This window comes from Furipterus horrens, unplaced genomic scaffold (genome assembly GCF_987537825.1).
Source record: "Furipterus horrens unplaced genomic scaffold, mFurHor1.1.pri manual_scaffold_4, whole genome shotgun sequence".
Taxonomy (NCBI): domain Eukaryota; kingdom Metazoa; phylum Chordata; class Mammalia; order Chiroptera; family Furipteridae; genus Furipterus; species Furipterus horrens.
Genome location: NW_028327174.1, coordinates 96,100,854 through 96,124,829, shown reverse-complemented (window position 1 = coordinate 96,124,829; position 23,976 = coordinate 96,100,854). Strand labels below are relative to the sequence as shown.

The 23,976-nt window shown below is 37.7% G+C and overlaps 1 protein-coding gene across 3 annotated transcripts in view; it reads left to right on the top strand.

The window, feature by feature from the left end:
• The window catches only part of ERC1 (ELKS/RAB6-interacting/CAST family member 1), a 520,356-nt gene that overhangs the window by 465,217 nt on the left and 31,163 nt on the right, over positions 1-23,976 (top strand). For 2 of the 3 annotated variants that reach the window (XM_090273803.1, XM_090273802.1), the window contains one exon: positions 9,163-9,223. Coding sequence is in view for 1 of the 3 variants with exons in the window: in XM_090273801.1 (XP_090129927.1) it covers positions 9,163-9,351 (189 nt within the window). In the remaining 2 variants the exon portion in view is untranslated. Of the gene's footprint in view, positions 1-9,162; positions 9,352-23,976 lie in introns of those variants that run through there. The other variant, XM_090273801.1, reaches the window with a different exon arrangement.

The window sequence follows — 23,976 nt, the reverse complement described above, 5'->3', positions numbered from 1 at the left end:
CAGCTATTAATGGGAACTACTCATCTCTTTTTCTCACTCTTCCACCTGCTGTAATTTAATTTAGGACATCTCAGAATTTTTCTCTTGTGAACCTAGAGGTCCCTGGACCTGAACTCCTAGTGGTAATTGAGCATTTACTATTCCTCTCATTTACCCAGTGTTAAAGAAAAAAATTTTATTACTTATGTGTTAAAGAACAGTAAGTCAGACTTTCTTTATTCAGGACCATTGTGGTAGGTATAGGGACCACTGCAAGAAGGTTTTTAGTGGGGCAGAGAAAATGTGCTCAACTCTGAATACAACAAGGAAAAGTGAGAATTTGTAGCCAAGGAACATGGTGGAGGTTAGTGGATGGACACTAAGTGGAAACATCAGGGATAAGGAAGGAGTTTGACTAAACAGACCTCACAGGAGTCTTGCTGAAGACAGGCCAGAGTGATCAGGCAGCACCTGGGAGAGGGTGGCAGATAAAGAACCTGGTCAGATATTGAGTTTCATCAGATATCAAGGATGGGATATTCTGGGTTTTTTTTTTAATTTTACTAAAGTTATTGGGATGACATTGGTGAATGTCATCTGTCACCATACACTTGACCCCCTTTACCCTTCCTACCTCCACTTTCTCTCTGGTAACCACTATACTACTATCTGTGTCTGTGACTTCGTTTATTCATTTGTTGCTTTCAGTTTTATATTCTACAAATGAGTGAAATCATATGGCTCTTGACTTTTTCCTTCTGACTTATTTTGCTTAGCATGATATTCTTGACATCCATCCATGTGGTCACAAATGGCAGTATTTCATCTATTCTTAGAGCTGAGTCATATTCCATTGTATATATGTACCGTATCTTCTTAGCCAGTCATCCATCAGAGGACACTTTGATTGTTTTCTTGTGTCGGCCACCATTAATAATGCTGCAATGAACATAGAGGTATATATATCTTTACAAACAAATGTTTTCAAACTTTTCAAGTAGGCAGCCAGGAGAGGGATTGCTGTGTTATATGGTAACTCTATTCTTAACTTTTTGAGGAATCTCCATACTGTTTTCCATAGTGACTGTACCAGTTTGCATTCCTACCAGCAGTGTGTGAGAGTAAGGATGAGAGATTCTTGATAAACCAACTTAGCAGAATTCTTGTTACAATTAGTGTAGAGATGAACACAAAAGCCTAAAATTTGATCAAAGAGAGAATCTTTGCCAACAGTGTATAGATGAAGGGAATCAGAAAGTAAATGGATCCTAAGTGATTTCCTGGTCCAAATATTTTATTAACTAAACAGGGAATAATAGTAAGTCACCTGTAAGGGATGCTGAGGAAAGGATCCTGTTTAGTATAGAACTAATATTCTAAGTACTTAGTAAATACTTATAGTATAAGTAACATCATTCTGGAATTTTTGCTTTTTTCATTTTTATTTCTGTTTTGGAAGATAAATGTAAGATAGTCACACTCTATAAAATTTGTTTGGGGAGTCAAATAGATACACATGAAAAAATTGTTCTGAAATGGGGATTAGGATTTGGAGCTGTGAAGTGTCTTGCCTTTAACTTTAGGTTGTCTTTTAATTTTTCTAAAACTTTAGGTTTTTTTTTTTTTTACCTGTTCCTAAAAGAAACACAACTGTGTTATAATAGAAATTTTTTTCCACAACTACAGCTCTCTTGTCAAGCCCTCAAACTCACTCTAAAGCTACTGAAATTAACCAGTCTCAATGTTAATAAAAAGATTTTTTTAATGGAGATATATATAGGTGTATCTTAAAACCTATTCCAAGTTTTGACTTCTTTACATGTTATTATGAGGGTATAGACTAGGTAGGCTTATTTTTGTTCAATGTATCTCTTGGAAGGGAAGTATAAAATAAGGGCTATTCTCAAATGTATTTTTTTGCTATTAGAATTAAGAGTGAGTAAGGAGCATAACACCAAAAACACTTAGGAATCCATTAATATCTTTCTGTTTGTGCTTTAAATGGGAAAGCTGATTAGAAGGTTGGATCTCAGAGACCATTAAGAATAAAGAAGTTGTTGAATTTTGTAACTTTATATATGAAGACCAAGTCAGACTAAGCCTCAAATCAAGGCAGAGAGATTGTTCATTTAGCAATTTAAGCATTTGCTTCAAGTGACCTTCAAAATTAAAGTTAAAACAAAGATAAGTCATGAATTTATACATTTTAAATCTTGTATTCACTCAACATTTATTTCATGATTTTTTAAAATGTAAATTAGGGCCACATCTGATTTCTAATATTCCCATGAGCTAAAACTGGATATAGCACGGCACAATGGCATTCACTACATGTTGGTTAAATGAATTATATAAATTTTTAGTTTGAATGTGTGTGATTTGATTTGCAGTGTATCTGATCAGTGTAGTTAAAATCTTATAAAGTTATACTATATTTTTTCTAAGAACTCTGTTCTTTCACAAAATAGCTGTATTTAAGTGAGAACATACACAAAGCTCCAAACCTTTGTGAAAAGACTTAACACTGTCCTTCATCTTTCTCATCCCAACGTATGTTACGGACCAAGAAGGATAAACTTATTTATTAAGGGGAAAACGACTTTGAGACTGGACTGATGAATTTTATTTTCTTGCCTCCTTTTTCACTTTTTAGAGTTTAGCTTTCCACTGTGGCTTCTGGACAAGAATACTATTAAGAGAATAATGTCTCTGGGAAGTTAATATGTTAGTTGTTCTGGGACTTTCTTGATGTACCTACGTTGGAGGACAGAAGTGTAATGGCAGCCCAATGGGAAGTCAGAGCTACCACTGGCAGTTATACAGTTAATATGTGGACAGTTGAGCTTGCCTCTGAAGACTTCAAAGAAAGAAGAACAAAAAGATTTTGTAGCCAATTAAGGGCAGTAAGCTAACCACAGAAGAATCGTAGAAAATATAAAAATAATTTGCCAGGAATACAGTAAATGATCGGTAAATGTTAGCTTTTTTAAAAAGTAGCATCTTTCAAACAATAAAATGTCAGCAACCCAAGGGCAAATACCTCAAATCCCAAATAATATTCAGCACCTATTTGTCCAGTCTTTGTGATGCAGATATTCCATTCCTCTCAAAGTGAGTTCCTAGAATGTGTTGCTACCTACTAACCCATACTTAGGGAAGTGACACAGAAACAGTAGAGTGGGAAGAGAAAAGCAGGCTGAATAATTAACTCATTAGGAGCCTTTGGCACTGCACATTCCATCCTGGTATTCAGAAGCCAAATGTTCTAAGAAAGTATATTCAGATCTCATAGATGAATGGGTTATGTAAATGGAGTACTTAGAATTTCCATTTAAATCTATATCAGACAATACCAGTAGCAACTCATTTATCTTCAAAAGCCATTAGCCAACCAAACCTTACTTAAGAGAAAAGAAGATTAAAATAAACACTTTGGCAAGATCACTGACCCCTGTCAACATGTCATCAAATACTGGCCTTTAAAGCCACTTTGAGGATCTAATACATAAGCAAATAAATCCTTGCCAAAAAAAAAAAAAAAAAAGGCTCAGTACATTAACCGATAATCTCTCATCTCTTTTTATAATTTAAATTATTTTCCTTAACAACTTTATAAATGGATTGGGGGACTATGGCTGTTTTGGCATTATATTTGATACAAGCAGAGTTTATGTTTACAAGTTCACTTTTTCTCTTTTTAGCTCTGCAAAGCTATAGAACTAATGTGGCCTGACCACATTTCTGATTGTTTTTGGTAGGACTCCTTGCCAATGTACTGAAGTTGTATGTGGACAAAAGACATAACTTACGGATTCTGTAAGGCATCCTCTTTCTCCTTGGCTAGCATCCCTCTTCCCTCTTGAGATTAGGCAGTGGCATTTCTACCTTGTGGGAAATGCAGTTTCTTTTCTGAGTGGCCTACCCAAGTTAGATTGAGGGTGAGGAAAGAGATAAGGGCATTTCCCACATGGTTGACATGGTTAAATATGGCCTGACAAACTGACTTTTTTAAGGATATATTTGGGAACTATGATAGTTGGGCACTTTCGTATACTCTCACATAGTAAGCTCTATAGGTTTTTCATTTTGTTTTATAAAAAGCAATTCTCTTTGGCATGGAAAGAACGGACAGACATCTTGGCCATTGCATAGGATGGGATTTTATCCTAGGGAAAAAAATTCCAAATTCCATCATTTTTTAACTTTTTAATTGGACTTTGAGAAATTACAGTGCAAAACTATATCTTGTTTCTAAATAATTAGCACTACAGCATGAAAAGCATTTAAATCATCTTGAAATTCATCTGACTAAAAACAGGGACCTAAAATGACAATTTTTTCATCCTCAGACATAGAGTAGCAAGCTTGTGTCTTTCCATTTCACTGTGAGAAATTTGACCTTTTGATTATTACCATTTCTCACATTGTCCCCTTCCCTCACTGGTCATTCTATTTTACAGCAGTTTTCCAACTCAAACAGTAATTATGTAAACCATCTCTTTCTGCCTTGCAGCCCAGATGTGATGGGAGCTACACACACACACACACACACACACACACACACACACACACACACAATGGGAATCAGTTGCACAAACCCAGTAGATATCCAAAAAGTAATTTTTTAATTATTTTTTTATCAATGTGCCTATGAAAATGATAGAGACGTTCCCCCCACCCCCCAAAAAAAGGAAATTAAAATAGGGCTGCATTGCTTGGAGGCATGAGAGATGTGGTAGTAGAAAGCCATGACTAAACAGTTTAGTTATTGAAGTGCAAAGTGTACATTCATTTAAAAGAATATTGCCTTTAAAGATTACACTCTAGAATTCTTTCTGAATTTCCCACAGTGCATGCATTTATTTTCAGAACTAAACGAGTTGTTTTGTTTTGTTTTGCTTTGCTTTAAGAGAGAGCTTAATGTTGTTTGCTCAATTTCCCACTCTCCAGATCCTTGGTTTTATTGAACCAGTCTCTTCCTTCAGTCATTGGCAGTGTTGATATGCCTGTCATAGCATAGATAAGAAATGGCAGCACAGAACTGGTGCCATGAGCCTGCTCATTGTGGGTCTCTGATAGAGCCCAACAGCCTTTCACACCAGCACCTAAGTGTTTAACCTTTGTCCTTATTGAGTTGTGTGTATGTGAGAGAGAGATAAGAATAAAAAATAATGCTAAATTAATTCACTTTCTCTGGTTTGTCTAGTCAGTCTCTTAACTTCTATATTGTATTATACCAAATAGGCCTAAACTCTGAACTCTGATCTCTTTAGTAAGCTAAAGATTGTTTTAGCCACTAAGTTCTGGCTCTTCTCTCTTTTAATTATGTCATGGAAATAGGATTAGAAATAAACAAAGAATGGTATATTTATAAAACAACCATTAAAAATCATGATTTCCAGTAATAATGTGACATTGTGAATAGTACTCACAATATAACATTAAATTAATAAACAGTATATCAAACAAATGTGAAGTCTGATACTATTAGAAGTTGATTACCATAAGTTATTTAAAAACTTGGAAGAAAATTACTAAAATGTTTCAGGTGGTATCCTTTTTTTGTTGTCCTACTTGTTTGTTTATTTTGTTTTTTAGATTCAATTGTTGATAGATATTTATTGCCATTTTATTGTTCATATTTTAAATCTTTTTTTCTTCTTCTTCTTCTAGAAGACTCTTTAACATTTCACATAATACTGGCTTGGTGGTGATGAACTCCTATAGCTTTTTCTTGTCTGGGAAGCTCTTTATATGTCCTTCAATTCTAAATGATAGCTTTGCTAGATAGAGTAATCTAGGTTGTTGGGTCCTTGCTTTTCATCACTTTGAATACTTCTTGTCAATCCCTTCTGCAAAGTTTCTGTTGAGAAATCAGCTGACAGTCTTATGGGAGCTCCCTTATAGGTAACTACCTTCTTTTTTCTTGATGCTTTTAAGATTCTCTCTCTGTCTTTGACCTTTTGTATTTTAATTATGATGTGACTTGGTGTGGGCCTCTTAGGTTCATCATGTTTCGGATTCTGGACTTCCTGGACTTGTATGTCTGTTTCCTTCATGAGGTTAGGAAAGTTTTCTGTCATTGTTTTTTCACATTCCTTACTCTCTCTCTTCTCCTTCCAGTATCCCATCATGCATTGAAGTACACTTGAAGTTGTCTTAGAGGCTCCTTACACTATCCTCATTTTTTTGGATTCTTTTTTCTTTTTGCTATTCTGATTGGGTGTTTTCTGCTTCCTTATATTTCAAATCGCTGATTTCATTCTCAGCTTCAACTGCTCTACTTTTGATTTCCTGTAAATTATTTTTCATTTCAGTTAGTGTGTCCTTCATTTCCGATGGGTCCTTTTTTATACTGTTGAAGTTCTAAGTTAATTGAGCGTCCATATAACCAGTGTTTTGAACTCTGCACCTAGTAGATTGCTTGTCTCCATTTTGTTTAGTTCTTTTTCTGGAGTTCTCTTCTTTAAATTGGAGCATGTTTCTTGGTCTCCTCGTTTTGACAGCCTCCCTGTGTTTATTTCTATGTATTAGGTAGAATTTCTGTCTCCCAGGCCTGGTTAGAGTTGCCTAATGTGTAGTAGGTGTTCTATAGGGTTCAGTGGCCCAGCCTCCTAATCACCCAAGCTGGGTCCTTGCTGTACACCCCAGTGTGAGCCGTGTGCACAGTCCTGTTGTAGTTGAGTCTTGATTGCTGTTGGCATGTCAGTAAGAGAGATTTGTTCCCAGGCCAATCAGCTGCAAGCACTGGCTGTGAACACTGACCTCTGACCTCTGGCTGTGGAAGATCACCTCTACAGGGGCCCACCTCACGGAACAGAACTTACTTCATCAGGACTCTTGAGTGTGCCCCTTGTGGAAGTGGTTGGGTCATGGTATTTTGGCATGGTCTGAAGCTATTCACTGGGTGCACTGGCTCAGCCACCACCTGTGTTCTGCTCAGGGCAGACCTGAGCTATAAAGCAATCTGCAGATGGTTGCTACCTGTGCTGGGCTTGCAGGTGCCCAGGCGAGGCCAAGCTGTGAACCAAGGCCAGCTGCTGCTAGTGTCAGGCCTGAGTCCACTTAGCAAGAGGTACAGGGCATGCTGAGGCCAGATGCTGCTTGTTTGAGAGATTTTAGGAAAATCTGAAGCATGAGCCAAGACAGACCAATTGTATGAAAAAAATGACTGCAAACAGCTTGGGTGGGCCTGAAAGTTGGGTGGGATGGGGCCTCAGGGAATCACCAGAGCAGGGAAAACAGTGTGAGCCACATTGATGGAATCTCAGATATGGCACCTACCTGCCAGCTCTGTTAGGGGTGGGGGGTTTCAGAAAAGGAGCAGTGGCTTCTGCCAGCATTCTATCTGGCAGAAAGCTGCTCCCCGCCCCAGCTCTTGCTCTGGTGCCAGACAATTTAGTTCCTTCTTATATGTCTTTGGTGCCTTTCAAGCTGTTACTTTATGGCTGAAGCTCAGGAGTGAGTCCAAGTAAGTTTGTGCACAGGCCCTTTAAGAGGAACTGCCTGGGACTCCAGAAGCCATCTCTCTCCCTCAGCATCAATCCTCACTGGTTTTTACAGCTAGAACTTACAGGAGTTTTTCTTCCTGGCACCTGGTGTGGGGCTGGTACCCCTTGCTCCTCAGGCAGGACCACCACAGCCAAAATCTTTCTCCCAGTTTGTATCCACCGTATGTGAGTGTGGGACCAGCACATTCCCCCTCTCCACCCCTCCTCCCAGTCCCAATGTGACTGCTTCTTTAATTCTCTAATTGTAGGACTTCCATTAAGCCAGATATCAGGCAGTTCTGAATGATGGCTGTTCTATAGTTTAGTTGTAATTTTGATGTGGTTGTGCAAGGAGGCAAGTACCCCGTTTATCTACACCACCATCTTGACCAAAAGTTTTCAGGTGATATTCTTGATGAAATATCTATAGGCTATTTTATCATTTCTCTTATAGTTTGTAGAGTAAAATATGTATTGATTTCATAATTTAAAATTATAAAACATTATTTTTTTAAAACTTTTAGAAAGGAAAGAAGCAGGAGCAGTCCTTTGCGGCCGGGGAGAAATCAGTGTTACCGTTGAAAGTAATACCAGGCCTTGTTTCTGTTGACTTGAGTATTATTGAGCTCTCTCTTCATTAGGTGGCTCAGAGGTGTAATGTTGATGAAAAATGCCAGCCCGGTGACACGGAACAGGTGCAGACCTCTGCCTTGCAAGCCCTGGGAACATTTTGAGAATTGCCAGCATTTTGGCTGTGTTTTGCAGCTTGCACAGCTGCTGTGTATCAAACAGATGCTGCTCTAACATTTCAGTTCTGAGATGTGAGATCTGACCCAACTGTTCCTAAACACCCCAGTCTTTGACCAGCTACCAAGTACCTGACCAGAGTATTGTCATGAGAGCTGTTAAATGAAATTCTGGGACAGAAGTCATCTGTCATTTAATGTGCTTCCAAAGGTAGTCAAAGCAATAGTTGTTCATCCAGAGCAAAGGGAATATAATATTTCAAAAAAATAGAAAAGGACCGTTATTCAGGAAAAATATAGAACCCACGTTACAACTGAGAGAACTTCAGAGTCCTTGGCTATGAGTCAGGTATTTGGTGTTACTTAAGGATTTATCAATCACTGTTTTAAAAGAGTATCAGATAGCCTCTGTGAAATGAATGAGGGGAGCTTAAGCCAGGATGAGGCAAGTTAGTAATGAGTTCACTCATCACATATCTTGGCCAAGGAAAACATGCACCTTCTCCAGAGACAGAATTTTTCTTCCATTCTAGGAAGTGGAGGAACAAATGAAGTATATGTTGTTCAGTCTTTCACTAGCAGTATTTTGTTACCTACTGGTAAATAAATGGGAAGAGAAATTGTGAGGTAACTGGAATCTTTATCAGGAATGTCATCCCTGTAAAAACATTAGTCCCATGATTAATCCCCTGCCAAAGTATGAAGCTCTTGGTCTCATATTGACACAATAAGCCAACATCCCAACCCATCTCCCCGAATAGTGGTTGGGTGTGACACTGTAAATGTGCAGGTATGTGGAACTGCTTCTTTTTATAATCCTGAAGATGTCAATAGTGATTAGAAGAACTTTAGTCTTTAGTCAGTTTTCTTTGACTTGGGAGGCATAAAGATACTTGAACTTCTCATTTCAGATTGACCTTGACTTTTCTCATTTTTTTTCACCTCAGATCATCCAGCCCCTCTTAGAACTTGACCAAAACAGAAGCAAATTAAAATTGTATATTGGACACCTGACAGCCCTCTGCCATGACCGAGACCCCCTGATCCTTCGTGGGCTCACTGCACCAGCTTCCTATAACTTGGACGATGACCAGGCAACTTGGGAGAATGAGCTGCAGAAGATGACCCAAGAACAGGTGAGTTACTTGAACTATGATACGACCCTATTAAAATTCATCTGCTACTTAAGTTGTTGCAATAGGAGCTACCTTGGGGAACTTAGTGCTCATATTCAAGACTCTTAGCAGTGGTTAGTTCTTAACAGATATTAGGAACTACCATTTGAAAGAAGTGTTACTTTATTCTTTCCTCAGTATAACTTGCTCAAGTTATCAAAAAGGACTAGTTTAGATGGAGGAGGGTTAAGGACAGTCTGTTCATATGCCATATATTATTTCATAGAAGTGATGGCCACTGATAATTACAGCCACTGAAGGAAAGTCTGAGTTAAGGATACTTGGATAAGGAATTTCTGGCAGGTCAATAACACATATCTTTACTTGTCCGTAGGGAACTATGGGTTACAACATACTAAGTTTTTAAGGAAAAAAACCATTAGATGAATTAGTTTATGTTACCATTCCCATCCTGTATTTTCTGATCACTGTTGCCTGTGAAATTCCATTGATGCACTTTTTTCATATAGTGATTTTTTTTTTTTTTTAGTTTATAAATAAATTAGAAGGTTAGTCTGGAGACAAAAACCATGAATAAAAGAAAGAGAAAACAGGATGAGGATAGGGATAGAGAGCAGATATGCAAAGTAAAAGAAAGAAAAATTGAATAAACACTTAGAAAAAGAAAGAACAATTTTTAAAACATTAATTTGAAGCTCCTTTTGTTTCTAGTTTAAGTGTTGTAAATTTACTAAAACTCTTCATCAGATTTTTGAAGCTATACACTGTTTTTCAGCCACATACTTCCTATTTGTTAAACATTATTTGTTACTTATAATACATGAAGGAAAATTGTGTTTAATATGAAACTTCTCATAGTGCGATGTTAAAGAAATCAGTGACAACTCACAGGTCGAGAAACGCAAACTGTAATCTAAGAGCTGTACTTCCTTCCCCGTGGAGTGTGTATTGCCTAATAAGAGGCGTATTTAGCAGCCTAATTAGTTACCCACCTTATTTATTTGATGTGAAAAGATAAGGCTTACCTCTGAGATTTATCATGTTGCTGTGGAAATTTTAATTTCTTCTTGAAAGAGGAAAAGTATAAAGGACAGAATTAAATTGAATCCTAATAGCTCCTTTATATATTAATAACCATGTAGTGAGAATGCAACTGAAAGCCCACTGGAAACAGAGAGCATGATGGGTTAATTTTAGAGATTTTTTACTTCAAAATTTTGCATAAAGACAGTGCTTCTTAAAGCACTAATATAGTGATGTATCAAAGTTTAAATGCCAATAAGTTATTTGTTTGTAAACAGCTTGTCTTTGAAATGGAAAAAAGTATTTTTTTGCCCGGTCCTGTTTTTCAGTATGTCTGAATGGATGTAACTCAGCTTTCCAAGGGGGGGAAATTATCTTCAGGGTGAGACCAAGATAGGAAATTTCAAACTAAGAATTTTTCAGAAAGTTTTGAATGAATGAAACCAGGAATTCATTAATAGACTTACCGTTGCACATTCTGTTATACTCAAGCTACTGTGATTCTCAAAACAATTTTGCTTACATGCATGAATTGTGTTAATATTGTCATGTTTCCCCTTGACTGAGTATATGCTTCAATTACTGAAGTTACTGCTTGAGATTTATGGAGTAGTATCTCCAGCAGTATTTCCTGGGAAACAGGTGACTTAGGTCATCTGTAATGGAATACAGCAACTACACCACCTTCTGTAAGCTTCTCCATGGCTGCTAAAGATTGTTAGAGAAACCAGCCAATATATTGTCTCCTTACCCCAAGTAAGAATTTAAGGGAATAACTAGGTTATTGAGAAAAATGACCTCTAATAATACAAAATGATTTGCCATCAAAGTATTGTGATCAAGGTTTGACTTTAGGTTTTGAAGCCCAAGAAACATAGGATATGAATCACTGCCAGATATGCATAGTAGTTTATTTTGTGTGTATGTTCTGTTTATATTTTTCTTCTGGAGACGTAGAGCCTTCTGTGACTGACATTTGTGTTATTGAACCCTGTATGTCCAGTGCATTTCACTGTTACCCTGCTCCCTCAAGTGGCATCCTCACAAGGACAAGAGCCTTGTCTCTCCTTTTCAGTGCTGTATCCTCTGTACCAAGAACAATGCCTGTGATATAATATCTGCTCGATAAATATTTATTGAATGAATAAGAGAGAGAGGAAGATAGGATAAAGTTCATATCCCTTATACCACACAAGGCCTTCTTCCATTTGGTCTAATGATTAAATGCATATCCTTTAAGCATTTGTCTGGTTTTAAGAGGTTCACATCTAGTAAGAAATTTTGCCTCAGGATGAATCATACTTTGATTCTCACTCCTACTTGATTTAGATGATATTTAGATGAGATTTGGGATTTAGTGTTGATGCTGGAATGGGTTAAGACTTTTGGCCTTTGGGGATGGGGGTGAATGTGTTTTGCATGCAAGAAGGACATGAGTTTGGAGGCTCCAGAGTGTGGGATATTACTAACTGACTTGTGACCCCCCAAATTCCTATGTTGAAGCCTTAAGTTCTAGAATGCGGCTATATTTGGAGAGACCCTGCAAATGAGACTGATAGGGTGGGCCCTAATCCAGTCTGACTGGTGACCCTATAAGAAAAGAAGATTAGGATATATATCAGACACCAGGGGAATGTGCTCATAGAGAAAAACAAAAACAAAAAACATGAGGACACAGCAAGAAGGCAATCACCTATAAGCCAAGTAGAAACTCAGAAGAAACCAACCCTACCAACACCTGAATCTTGAATTTCTAACTTCCAGAACTGTGAGAAAAATAAATTTCTGTCATTAAGTAATCTAGTCTATGGTATCTTGTTATGGCAGCCCTATTAAACTAATTACTTTCTTTTTTCTTTTTTTTCTTTTTGTTCAATCCTTTTAACCCCCCTCCAACCGCCCATATACCTTCATTTTGAAAAATACTCTTCTCTAGGTATAGAATTCTAGGTTGACAGTTTGTCTTTGTTTTTTAATACTTTAAAGATGCAATTCCATTTTCTTCTGGTTTTCATTGTTTTCTGTTAATAAGTCTGCTATATTCTCTTTTTTAAAAAATATTTTATTGTTTATGCTATTACAGTTGTTCCGATGTTTTTCCTTTGCCCCTCTCTACCCAACCCGCCTCCCCATTCCCCAGTCAATCCACACAGCGCTGTCCATGTCCATGGGTCATGCATGTATGTTCTTTGACTAGTTCCTTCACCTTCTTCCAACCAGTCACCACCTCCCCCACCCCTCATACAGCTGTCAGTCTGTCCCATGTTTGTATGCCTCTGATTCTGTTTTGCTTGTTAGTTTATTTTGTTCATTAGATTCCACTTATAAGTGAGATCATATGGTATTTGCCTTTCACTGACTGGCTTATTTCACTTAGCATAATAGTCTCCAGTTCCATCCATGCTGTCACAGAAAGGTAAGAATTCCTTCTTTTTTACTCTGTGTAGTATTCTATTGTGTAAATGTACCACCGCTTTTTTATTTCCTCATCTACTGGTGGGAACTTAGGCTGTTTCCAACACTTGGCTATTGTAAATAACGCTGCTATAAACATAGTGGTGCATATATTCTTCTGAATTGATGTTTTAGGATTCTTAGGATATATTCCCAGAAGTGGAATTGCTGGGTCAAAAGGCAGTTCCATTTCTAATATTTTGAGGAAATTCCATACTGTTTCCCACAGTGGTTGCACTTGTCTGCATTTTCACCAACAGTGTACTAGATAGAGTTCCCTTTTCTCTACACCCTGGCCAGTACTTGTTTGTTGACTTATTAATGATAGCCATTTTGTCAGGTGTGAGTTGATATCTCATTGTGGTTTTAATTTGTATCTTTCTGATGGCTAATGATGTTGAGCATTCTTTCATATATTTACGCCCATCTGTATGTTATCCTTGGAGAAGTGTCTATTCAGATTCTTTGCCCATTTTTTTAAAGTATATTTTATTGATTATGTTGTTAACAGTAGTCCCAATTTTTTCTCTTTGCTCCCCTCTGCCCAGTACCCCCTTCCCTTCAGCAGTCCCAGCCCCCTTAGTTCATGTCCATGGGTCATGCATATAAGTTATTTGGCTTTACCCTTTCCTATATTATTCTTAACTTCCCCCTGTCTATTTTGTACCAACCAATTATGCTTCTTTTTTTAAAAATATGCTTTATTGATTATGCTGTTACAGTTGTCCCAATTTCTTTTCCCTTTGTTCCACTCCACCCAGTGACCCCCCTCCCTCCAGTGGTCCCCCACCGCCTTAGTCCATGCCCATTGGTTGTGCATATAGTTCTTCTCAACATCTTCCTGTCTACCCCACTCCCTCCTACTATGCTTCTTCATTCCTGTACCATCTCCCTCCCTTTCCCCCTTCCCCCTCCATGCTGACCTCCCCCCACTATGTTCCCCATACCTATAATTCTTTTCCCACACTCGTTGCCTACTTAGTTTGCCTTTGTTTCGGTTCCCTAGCTTCTGTTGTTGGTTGTTGTGATACAGTTTTCATTTTAATGTTCATAGTTTAGATCCTCTTTATCCTAAACCAGTCCCTTTAACATTTCATATAACAGTGGTTTAGATCTGATGAACTCCTTCAGTTTTACTTTGTCCTGGAAGCACTTTCTCTGCCCTTCTGTTATGAATGACAGTTTCGCTGGATAGAGTAATTGTGGTTGTAGGGTTTTGCTTTTCATTACTTTGAATATTTCTTGCCAGTCCCTTCTTACCTGCAGAGTCTTTTTTGAGAAATCAGCTGATAGTCTTATTGGGACCCCTTTGTACATAATTCTCTTCTTCTCTCTTGCTGCTTTTAAGATTCTCTCTTTATCCTTAATTTTTGACATTTTGATTATAATGTGTCTTGGTGGGTTCTCCCTGGGTCCAGTTCATTTGAAACTCTCTGTGCTTCCTGGACGTGTAAGCCTGTATCCTTCCCCAAGTTCGGGAAGTTCTGCTTCATTGTTTTTTCACATAATTTTTCAATTTCTAGTTCTTCTTCTTCACCTTCTGGCAACTCTATGGTTCGGGTGTTGGCCCGCTTATAGCTGTCCCATAGGTTTCTGAGCCTCTCCTCATTTTCCAAGATGGCTTCCTGCCGTTCACTCTCCACTGAGAGACTGGGAGCCTCCTCCTCTGTCCCCACCCGCTCTGGGCCTCACAGTCCAAGGCAATGGGGGTCTGCCTTCTCTGGCGTTGAAATCACAAGCTGACGGGTCTGGTCTACAGCCGGGAGTGTTCCCCAGGTGCTTCTCACCTCCCCTTAAATACGGGTGTCTGTGCTTACCGCCATCCCGCCACCATCACCACTGCTGCCGCCGCCGCCAGCACAGCTTGACGTCTCCTTCCCAGCTTCGCCCCTTCTACGCTTCCAGATGAGCACTACTTCTTTATAACTTCATACGTTGGACTTCCATTTATTTCCTGGAACTTCTGGTTATTTCTGGTTTTGCAGTAGTTGTATTCCTTCTTAGTTGTGGAAGGAGGCAGAGTGTGTCAGTCTAGGCCTCCATCTTGGCTGGAAGTCTGCCCATTTTTTAATTGAATTGTTTGTCTTCCTACTGTTGAGTCATGTTAGGTCTTTATATATTTCAAAGATTAAGCCCTTGCCAGATGCATCATTGGCAAGTATGTTCTCCCAAACAGTAAGTTCTCTTTTCATTTTGATGATGGTTTCTTTGGCTGTGCAGAAGCTTTTTAATTTGATGTAGTCCCATTTGTTTATTTTTTCCTTTTTCCCCTTGCCCTAGGGGATATATTGCTATGTAAGAGGTATTAAATTTTAGTCCCTTTGTTTTCCTCCAGGATGGATTTTTATGGTATCGCAACTTATATTTAAGTCTCTTATCCATTTTGAGTTTGTCCTGGTATGTGGTGTAAGTTGGTGGTCTAGTTTCGTTTTTTTTTCCAAGTACTATTCCAGTTCTCCCAACACCATTTATTGAAAAGACTGTCTTTACTTCATTGTATGCTCTTGCCTCCTTTGTCAAATATTAATTGACCATAAAGATGTGGGTTTATTTCCAGGCTCTCTGTTCTTTTTCAGTGATCTATGTGTCTGTTCTTATGCCAGTACCAGACCATTTCAGTTACAGTGGTCTTGTAGTATAGTTTGATATCAGATATTATGATCCCTCCAATTTTGTTCTTCTTTATGAAGATTGCTGAGGCTATTCGCAGTCTTTTTGGGTTCCATATAAATTTTTGAAATATTCTACATCTGTGAAAAAATACCATTGGTATTTTAATAGGCATTCTGTTGAATCTACAGATTATTTTGGGTAGTATGGACATTTTAATGATGTTAATTCTTCCAGTCCATGAACATGATATATGCTTCCACTTATTTCTATCCTCCTCAATTTCTTTCTTCAGTATACTGTAGTTTTCTGAGTACAGGTCTTTTACCTCCTTGGTTAAATTTATTCCTAAATATACTTATTTTTATTTTTATTATTATTATTATTATTTGAAGTAGTGAATTGGATTCTTTTCTTAGTTTCTCTTCTTGATAGTTCATTATTGGTGTATAAAAAATGCCATCGATTTCTGAGTATTGATTTTGTATCCTGATACTTTGCTAAATTTATATATTGGGTCTAGTAGTTTTTTGGTGGAGCCTATAGGGTTTTCTATGTACAATATTATATCATCTGTGAATAATGACCATTTTACTTCCTCCTTTCTAATTTGGATGCCTTTTATTTCTTCTTCTTGCCTGATCACTGTGGCTAGGACTTCCAGTACAGTGTTAAATAAGAGTGGTGAAAGCAGAGATCCTCTCTTGTTACTGATCTTAAGGGAAACACTTTTAATTTTTGCCCATGGAATATAATGATGGCTATGGTTTTTCATATATGGCCTTTATTATGTTGAGGTATGATCCAACTCCCACTTTGCTGAGAGTTCTTATCATAAAGTGTGCTGTATGTTATCAAATGCTTTTTCTGCATCTATTGACATGATCATGTGATTTTTATCTTTTATTCTGTTTATGTGATGTATCACATTTATTGATTTGCAAATATTGCACCAACCTTGCATCCCCAGGATAAATCCCACTTGATCATGGTGTATGCTCTTTTTAATATAATGATATATTACTAAATCCGGTTTCCTAATATGTTGTTGAGGATTTTACCATCTATAGTTTCCTATCTCTGTTGTGTGTTTACCTAGTTTTGGAATAAGTGTAATACTGGCCCTCTAAAAAGAGCTTGGAAATTTTTTCCTCTTCTTGGATTCTTGGACTTTTTAAAATAGTTTGAGAAGAAAAGGTTTTAGTTCTTCTTTGAATGATTGGTAATATTCACCTGTAAAATCATCTGGTCCAGGACTTTTGTTTGGTGGGAGTTTTTTATTACTGCTTCAATTTCATTAGTTGTTATTGACCTATTCAGATTTTCTGCTTCTTTCTGATTCAGTTTTGGAAGATTGTTTGTGTCTAGTAAAAGGTATCCATTTTTCCCAGATTGTCCATTTAATTGGCATATAGTGGTTCATAGTATTTTCTAAAAATACTTTGTATTTCTGTGGTATCAGTTCTTACTTCCCCTTTCATTTCTGATTTTATTTATTTGGGTCGGTCCTCTTTTTTTATTGATAAATCTGGTTAAAAGTTTGTCTGTTTTGTTTATCTCTTCCTAGAACCAACTCCTGGATTCATTGATCTTTTGATTTTTTTTTTTTTTTTAGATCTCTGTCATTTATTTCCACTCTGACCTTGATTATTTCCTTCCTTCTACTCACTCTGGGCTTTGTTGTTGTTCCTCTAGTTCTCCTGGTGTTGGGTTAGATTATTTATTTGAGATTTTTCTGTCTTCTTGAGGCAGGCCTGTAATGCTATGAACTTTTCTCTCAGAACTGCCTTCACTGTGCTCCATAGGTTTTGGGTTGTTGTATGTTCATTATCATTTGTTTCCAGGTACTTTTTATTTCTTCCTTGATCTCATTGATGACCCATTCATTATCTAATAACATGTTATTTAGCCTCCATGTATTTGAATGTTTTTTTTTTTTGAGTGTTTTTATTTCATGCCATTGTAATCCAAGAAAACGCTTGATATGATTTCAATTTTCTTACATTTGTAAAGACCTATTTTATGACCTATCATGTGATCTGTCTTTGAGAATAATACATGTGCACTTGAGAAGAATGTGTATTCTGCTGCTTTGGGGTAAAATGTTCTGTAAATATCAATTAAATCTACTCCATCTACTGTGTCATTTAAGGTTGCAGTTTCCTTGTTGATTTTTCGTCTGGAAGATCATTCCATTGGTGACAGTGGGGTGTTAAAATCTGCTACAATAACTGTATTGCTGTCAATCTCTTGCATAAAGTCCACCAAGATTTTCTTTATATATTGGGTACATATATGTTTACAAGAGTCATATCCTTTTATTTGATTGATTTCTTTGGTATTATGTAGTGACCATCTTTATCTCTTGTTATGGCCTTTGTTTTGAAGTCTGTTTTGTCACACGTAAGTATTGCTACCCTAGCTTTTTGTCATTTCTATTTGCTTGAAATATTTTTTCCATCTCTTCACTTTGAGCCTGTGTAAATCTTTTGTTCTGAGTTGGGTCTCTCATGGACAGCATATATATGGGTCACGTTATCTTATCCATTCCGCTAACCTATGTCTTTTTATTAAAGTACCATATTTTTCACACTATAAGATGCACCTGACCATAAGATGCACATAGGTTTTGAGGAGGAAAACAAGAAAAAAAATATTCTGAATCAAATGATGTACTAAAATATTAAATAAAATATAACAGAATAGTATTTCAACCACGTAAAGTTAACAGCAGTCAGTAGTGGTATTAAGAACCATCACCATTGTCATTAACAAATGAGGAGAAACTTTAAGGTTCAAGTACTCTTCTAGTTTTCTGGGAAGCCCAAGAACTCATCATCACTAGTGTCAGAATTTATGAAGCTCAGTTGCTCACAATCACTGATATCACTTTCTTCACTCTGTTCATACTGGCCAAATGCCCTGAGATTCAGCAGTAAAGTGAGACATTTAAGCGTCCCCAGAGGGTTTGCATGGGCCCACCGCTTCCTCTTCTAACAGCTGTCACCACTGCTGACAGGTCAGGTAATACACATCACAGTCTATGACACAATATTTGCTCCATAAGATGCACAGACATTTTCTCCCCACTTTTGGGGGAAAAAAATACGTCTTATGGAGCGAAAAATATGGTATATTTTATTGATTATGCTATTACATTTGTCCCAGTTTTCCCCCTTTTTCCCCTTTCACCTGGTACCCATCTTGCCTTCAGCAATTGCCCCCCTTAGGTCATGTCCATAGGTCATGCATATAAGTTCTTTGGCTTCCCCATTTCCTATGCTATTTTAACATCTCCCTATCTCTTTTGTACCTGCCAATTATGCTTCTTAATCCCTGCACCCTTCCCCCGTTCTCCCTCTTCCTCCTTCCCACTAATAGACCTCCAAGTGATCTCCGTATCTATGATTCTATTCCTGTTTTAGTTTGCTTAGTTTGTTTTTGTTTTTCAGATTTAATTGTTGAAAGTTGTGAGTTTGTTGCCATTTTAGTGTTCATTGTTTTGATCTTCTGTTTTTCTTAAATAAATCTCTTTAACATTTCATATAGTAATGATTTGGTGATGATGAACTCCTTTAGCTTTACCTTGTCTATGAAGCACTTTATCTGCCCTTCCATTCTTAATGATAGCTTTGCAGGATAGAGTAATCTTGGTTATGGGTCCTTGCTTTTCATCACTTTGAATATTTCTTGCCAGTCCCTTCTTGCCTGCAAAGTTTCTTTTGATAAATCAGCTTATAGTCTTATGGGAACTCCTTTGTATATAACTCTCTTCTTTTGTCTTGCTGCTTTCCTTTATATTTTCCCTTTATATTTAAGCTTTAGTATTTTAATTATGATGTGCCTTGGTGTGGTCCTCTTTGGGTCCACATTGTTTGGGACTCTCTGTGCTTATTTCCTGCACCAAATTAGCAGTGTTTTCTTTCATTATTTTTTCAGATAAGTTTTTGATTCCTTCCCTTCCTCGTCTTTTTCTGGCATCCTATGATTTGGATGTTGGCACTTTTAGAGATGTCCTCGAGTCTTCTTATTCCTTCCTCGTTTTTTTGTTCTCTTCTGTTTTTTTAAATTCTTGTTTCTTCATTCTGTTCTGGTTGAATATTTAATTTCTTCCTTTATATTCCAAATTGTTGATTTAAACCCCAGCTTCCTTCCCTTCACTTGGTTCCCTATAGATTTTTCTTTATTTCACTCAGTATAACATTCACTTCTTCCTTTATGTTGTTGCTGTACTCAGTGAGTTTTTTGAGCACCCTGACCACCAATGTTTTGAACTCTGATACAATAGGTTGGCTATCTCCGTTTCATTTAGTTTTTTTTCTGGGGTTTTGTTCTGTTCTTTCATTGGGCCATATTTTGGCAGCCTCCCTGCGTTTGTTTCTGTGTATTAGGTAGAGATACTCTGAGTCCCTGTCTTAGTGCATTCGTCTGGACAAACATGGCTTCTTTAAATCCTTGGTTGTTGGACTTCCATACAGTTTGATTTTCTTTCAGTTCTGGGTGTTTTCTGTTTTGAAGTTAGTTGTGATCCTTCTTATGGTTGCTTAAGGAGGTGAAGCATGTTTACCTATACCTCCATCTTGACCGGAAGTCAACCTATGTCTTTTGATTGGAGCATTTAATTCATTTACATCTAAGGTTATTATTGATAGGTACATTACATCGCCATTTTATTCCTTTTCCCTATGTTTCTCTCTATATTTCTTCTTCTTCTTAAATCAGCCCCTTTAACATCTCTTGCAATGCTGGTTAATGAACTCCTTTAGCTTTTTTTTTTGCCTGGGAAGCTCTTTATTTTGCCTTCAATAGTAAGTGATAGCCTTGCTGAATAGAGTAGTCTTGTTTACAGATCCTTGAATGTCAGCTAATAAATGTAGAAGGAATGATGGAATTAGAGAATCACTATTTGGCATCCATCATAGTAATAACTGGTTTGGGCAGTGAATGTGAAAGCCAGTGGGTAAAAGTTTGTCGACAGATAGGATATTTCCATGGTTTGAAAGTATCTGTTCACGAAAAACTTATATTACTTAACTATTTAGCACAAAATTCTTTGAGTTAATTTGCATTGGTAAAACCTGGGAGATACCATCTAAACCAAGTGACCAATGTTCACATCACATCACCAGTAATAGGACAAATCAACACTGTGTGCTTCCAGATAATATGCATTAAGAAGAACACAGGTGGGTATTTCTGCAAAGCAATAGGTAACCTTAATTTAAGAATTAGGGAACATATATACAAAGAGAGTTACATAGATATAGATACAGACTAGATAGATAGATAGATTTGTATACATACACACACATATCTATGTATCAAAAGAGAGAAATTAATGATAAGGCAAAGATAGTAAAATGTTAGCAATTTGGATAAAGGGTATGAGAGTTTTTTGTATTATTCTTACAACTTTTCTATAAGTTTGAAATTTGAAAACCAAAAGTTATTAAAAATTAAATTAGCAAGTCTGAGGTTCAGATTTTCATCCTCTTCCAAAAATGGAGATACTTAAGAATATTGAGCATACTTATCAAAATGCATCAGATTGTACACTTAAAGAGCTGTGCATTTTGCTGTATGTCAGTGATAGTTTAATTTAAAACAAAAATGGAAAAAAATCATACCCCACTACCAGTCTCCTCTTGAACTTTTTGAAGCAGTTCAACAGATGGGCAGATTCTGCTAAAAAAGCTAAAACTGGAATCTCTCCCTAGAGTACAAATTCTTTTTTTCCACCATGAATGCCAGCCTCCCATCAGGGGCCGACCGCACTGGAATGAACTTGTATCAGCTGGCCTCCTCTGTGGGTCATGGGGCTTTGGATTCCAGCTCCCTTTCCCAGCACTCAGTCCCATTTTTAATTTTCAGGGAAGTATTGTTTCAAAACTTGGCTCAGACCTTGTCCTCTCCTTGGATTCCTTCCATTTGTTTTCTCGATTTTGATCAATCACTCTTTGGCTTGTACCCCTCTCTTTTCAAGGTGGTGAACCAGACAGAGGGTGTGAGTGCTGGGGCAGAACTGCGCACAGAACCTGAAAGTCATCTCTCTCACTCAGGGAACGCATCAATCATGAGTCACAACATGACATTCCATTCTTCTCTCCTGAATGCATTTGTACAGATTGTTGTGCCGCACAAGTGAGCCAAATGGACATATGAGCTGTTGGGGGGCAAGGGACAAGGGGAGCAGGGAGAGAAAATAAGAAAGAAAGAAAACAGAAGAATGGTTCTTTGTGGGGCAACAAACTTTGTTCTGGTTCCCAGCCTGAATGTTTCTGATCTGGTTTTCTTCTTTTTGTGGTGTTTGAACTTGTTTCTTTAGCTCTGATGTTGAACTCTTGTCAAAAAACTAAGAGCAACAGAGTGTGAGAGGTTGAGAGGGGCAAGACCAGCAATCCAGCAGAAAGAACTGCAGAGCCATGAAGATAAATGTGTGTCTGTATCAGGCCTGGGCGAGAGAGAGAGAGAGAGAGAGAGAGAGAGAGAGAGAGAGAGAGAGAGAGAGAGAGAGAGAGAGAGAGGTCACACTAACATATATACAAGAAAAACCCTGTGGAATAACCTTACTTTTTTCTCTCCTCTCTGCTCTCACACAGTCTGGCACTTTCTCCTTCCTCAGAAGGCTGCCATTAACCCTTTAATGCAAAGAGCAGAGTATCTTGCCAGTTGCATGTTGAAAATCTGTCAAAGAAAAAGTTTATTCAAATAAAAAAGGAGGAAGATACAGAAGAGCTGGGCAGACACCACAAGTGAGAACAGGGGCTTTCAGGGTGCCAAGTTGGGCCCTAAGAAACAAAGCTGCTACCGTAATTCTTGATAACAATCCCCTAAAATTAAGAATTGGGTAAAGGAAGAGGAAATGAGGATTTGAAAATAGAGGAGATAAGGAACTCTTCTACATACTCAAAATTGCACAGATATTAAGCATTAATTGCAATTAACTCCCAATGTGAGAGCAGCCTGTGGTGTACACATAAAAGGGTACACTTAAATACGGGCAAGACTACATGCTCTGTGCTAAATGTAGAATAATCTTCTTTGTGGAGTGAGAAAGAGTATTAAGAGATCCAACTAGACCAAACCATTTTTTATACAAAAGATCTCTCCAACCACTTTCCTCCTTAACTTGTCTCAGAGAAGGGGAGTTCTGCTGTTTCTATTTTGTCTACAGGCCTTCCCTGAACTTCTTGACTGTGGCAGCTCTTGATCCTCATGACTGCTGTCTACACCTGACTTGCTGGGACTAAATAAGATTGAACATAAAACACCCACTCTGAATTCAGGTCTCATGTGCCCTTGGCTTTGCAGCAATGACTGCAAGAACCTTTTTTTGTTCTTACTTTTAGTAGCTTGGTCTTTCACTGGACTCTTTAGAGTTCTAAAATATGAATGTAGAATGTTTTTTAATTACAAAGCTTTGCATTTATAGAGAGCTTAATTATTTTTTCCTGCCCTTTTTGCATGTAATTCTTTGTGTTTAAAGTACTCCTATGGGAGAAGCAGGTTAACACTCTTGATTCCCTGGAGCTCCCAGAAGCAGTTATTTACCATCTTGGAATTTTAATGAGTCTTGACAATTACTACAATTCAGTACATTAAACATGGGTCTGTCCTCTCCAATGTCAATTTCCAAAGATAATTTGCTCCCCCATCTAAGCAAAGAAGAAAATGAAGTCTTAGGAATGTCAACAAAACATGACCAGAGTCAGAACTGCAAACTTAAAGCCAGTGGAGCTTATAAACCTTGGAATTGACCATTTTTCAAGTCTAGTCAGAACATTTGAAATAAATTGTCCTTAGTTTTCTTCCAAGCTATATAATTCTTTACAAAAGGTTTGGGTGGGATTATCTAGAAATAGAAATAACTTAAATATAGGCAGGATTTACTATGTTGCATGCAGGTGCCTCTCAACCATATTTTTGCCCCAGCACCCCTTAAGAGCCCAAAGCTCCTGTAGTAATAACAGTGGCTATGTGCAGTAGTAAGTCTCTCAGGAAACCTGTGTAAACTTTTAAAAAAGCAAAAGGTATATGACCACACCCCACTCCCAGTGAGGCAGGAATGACTTCCCAGGTGTAAAATCAAAAGAGTATCGTGAAGTATAAGCAGTCTTCAGTGTATATATACAAAGGCAGCACTGCCATTCCCACCTGATTCCATTGTGCACCATAACTTAGAGCCCTGCTGCCCCCGGAGAGCTGGGAAGAATACTGCCACCGTTGCCCTTCCTGTATTATTAAGTAGTCTGAAGAGTCCCTGCTACCTGAATGACCCAGCCCTCCACATTAGCCACTAGCTGCTTTCTAACTGTTGTTGCTATTACTTATCCTGAGCCTCTAAGAGAATCTCCTGCACTTCTTATAAGTCCTGCTGCAGGGCTGCTGCCGTAGAAATGAGGTTTTCTCCAGAACTCCTTCCAGTGCTTTGAAGGAAAGATGGAACCAGGAGGACAGACTCACTTGCCACTGGAGCAAGTGAAGATGTATTTTTGATGTCTGGAGTTCGAATTCAGAAGGTATCTTCCACTAGATAAA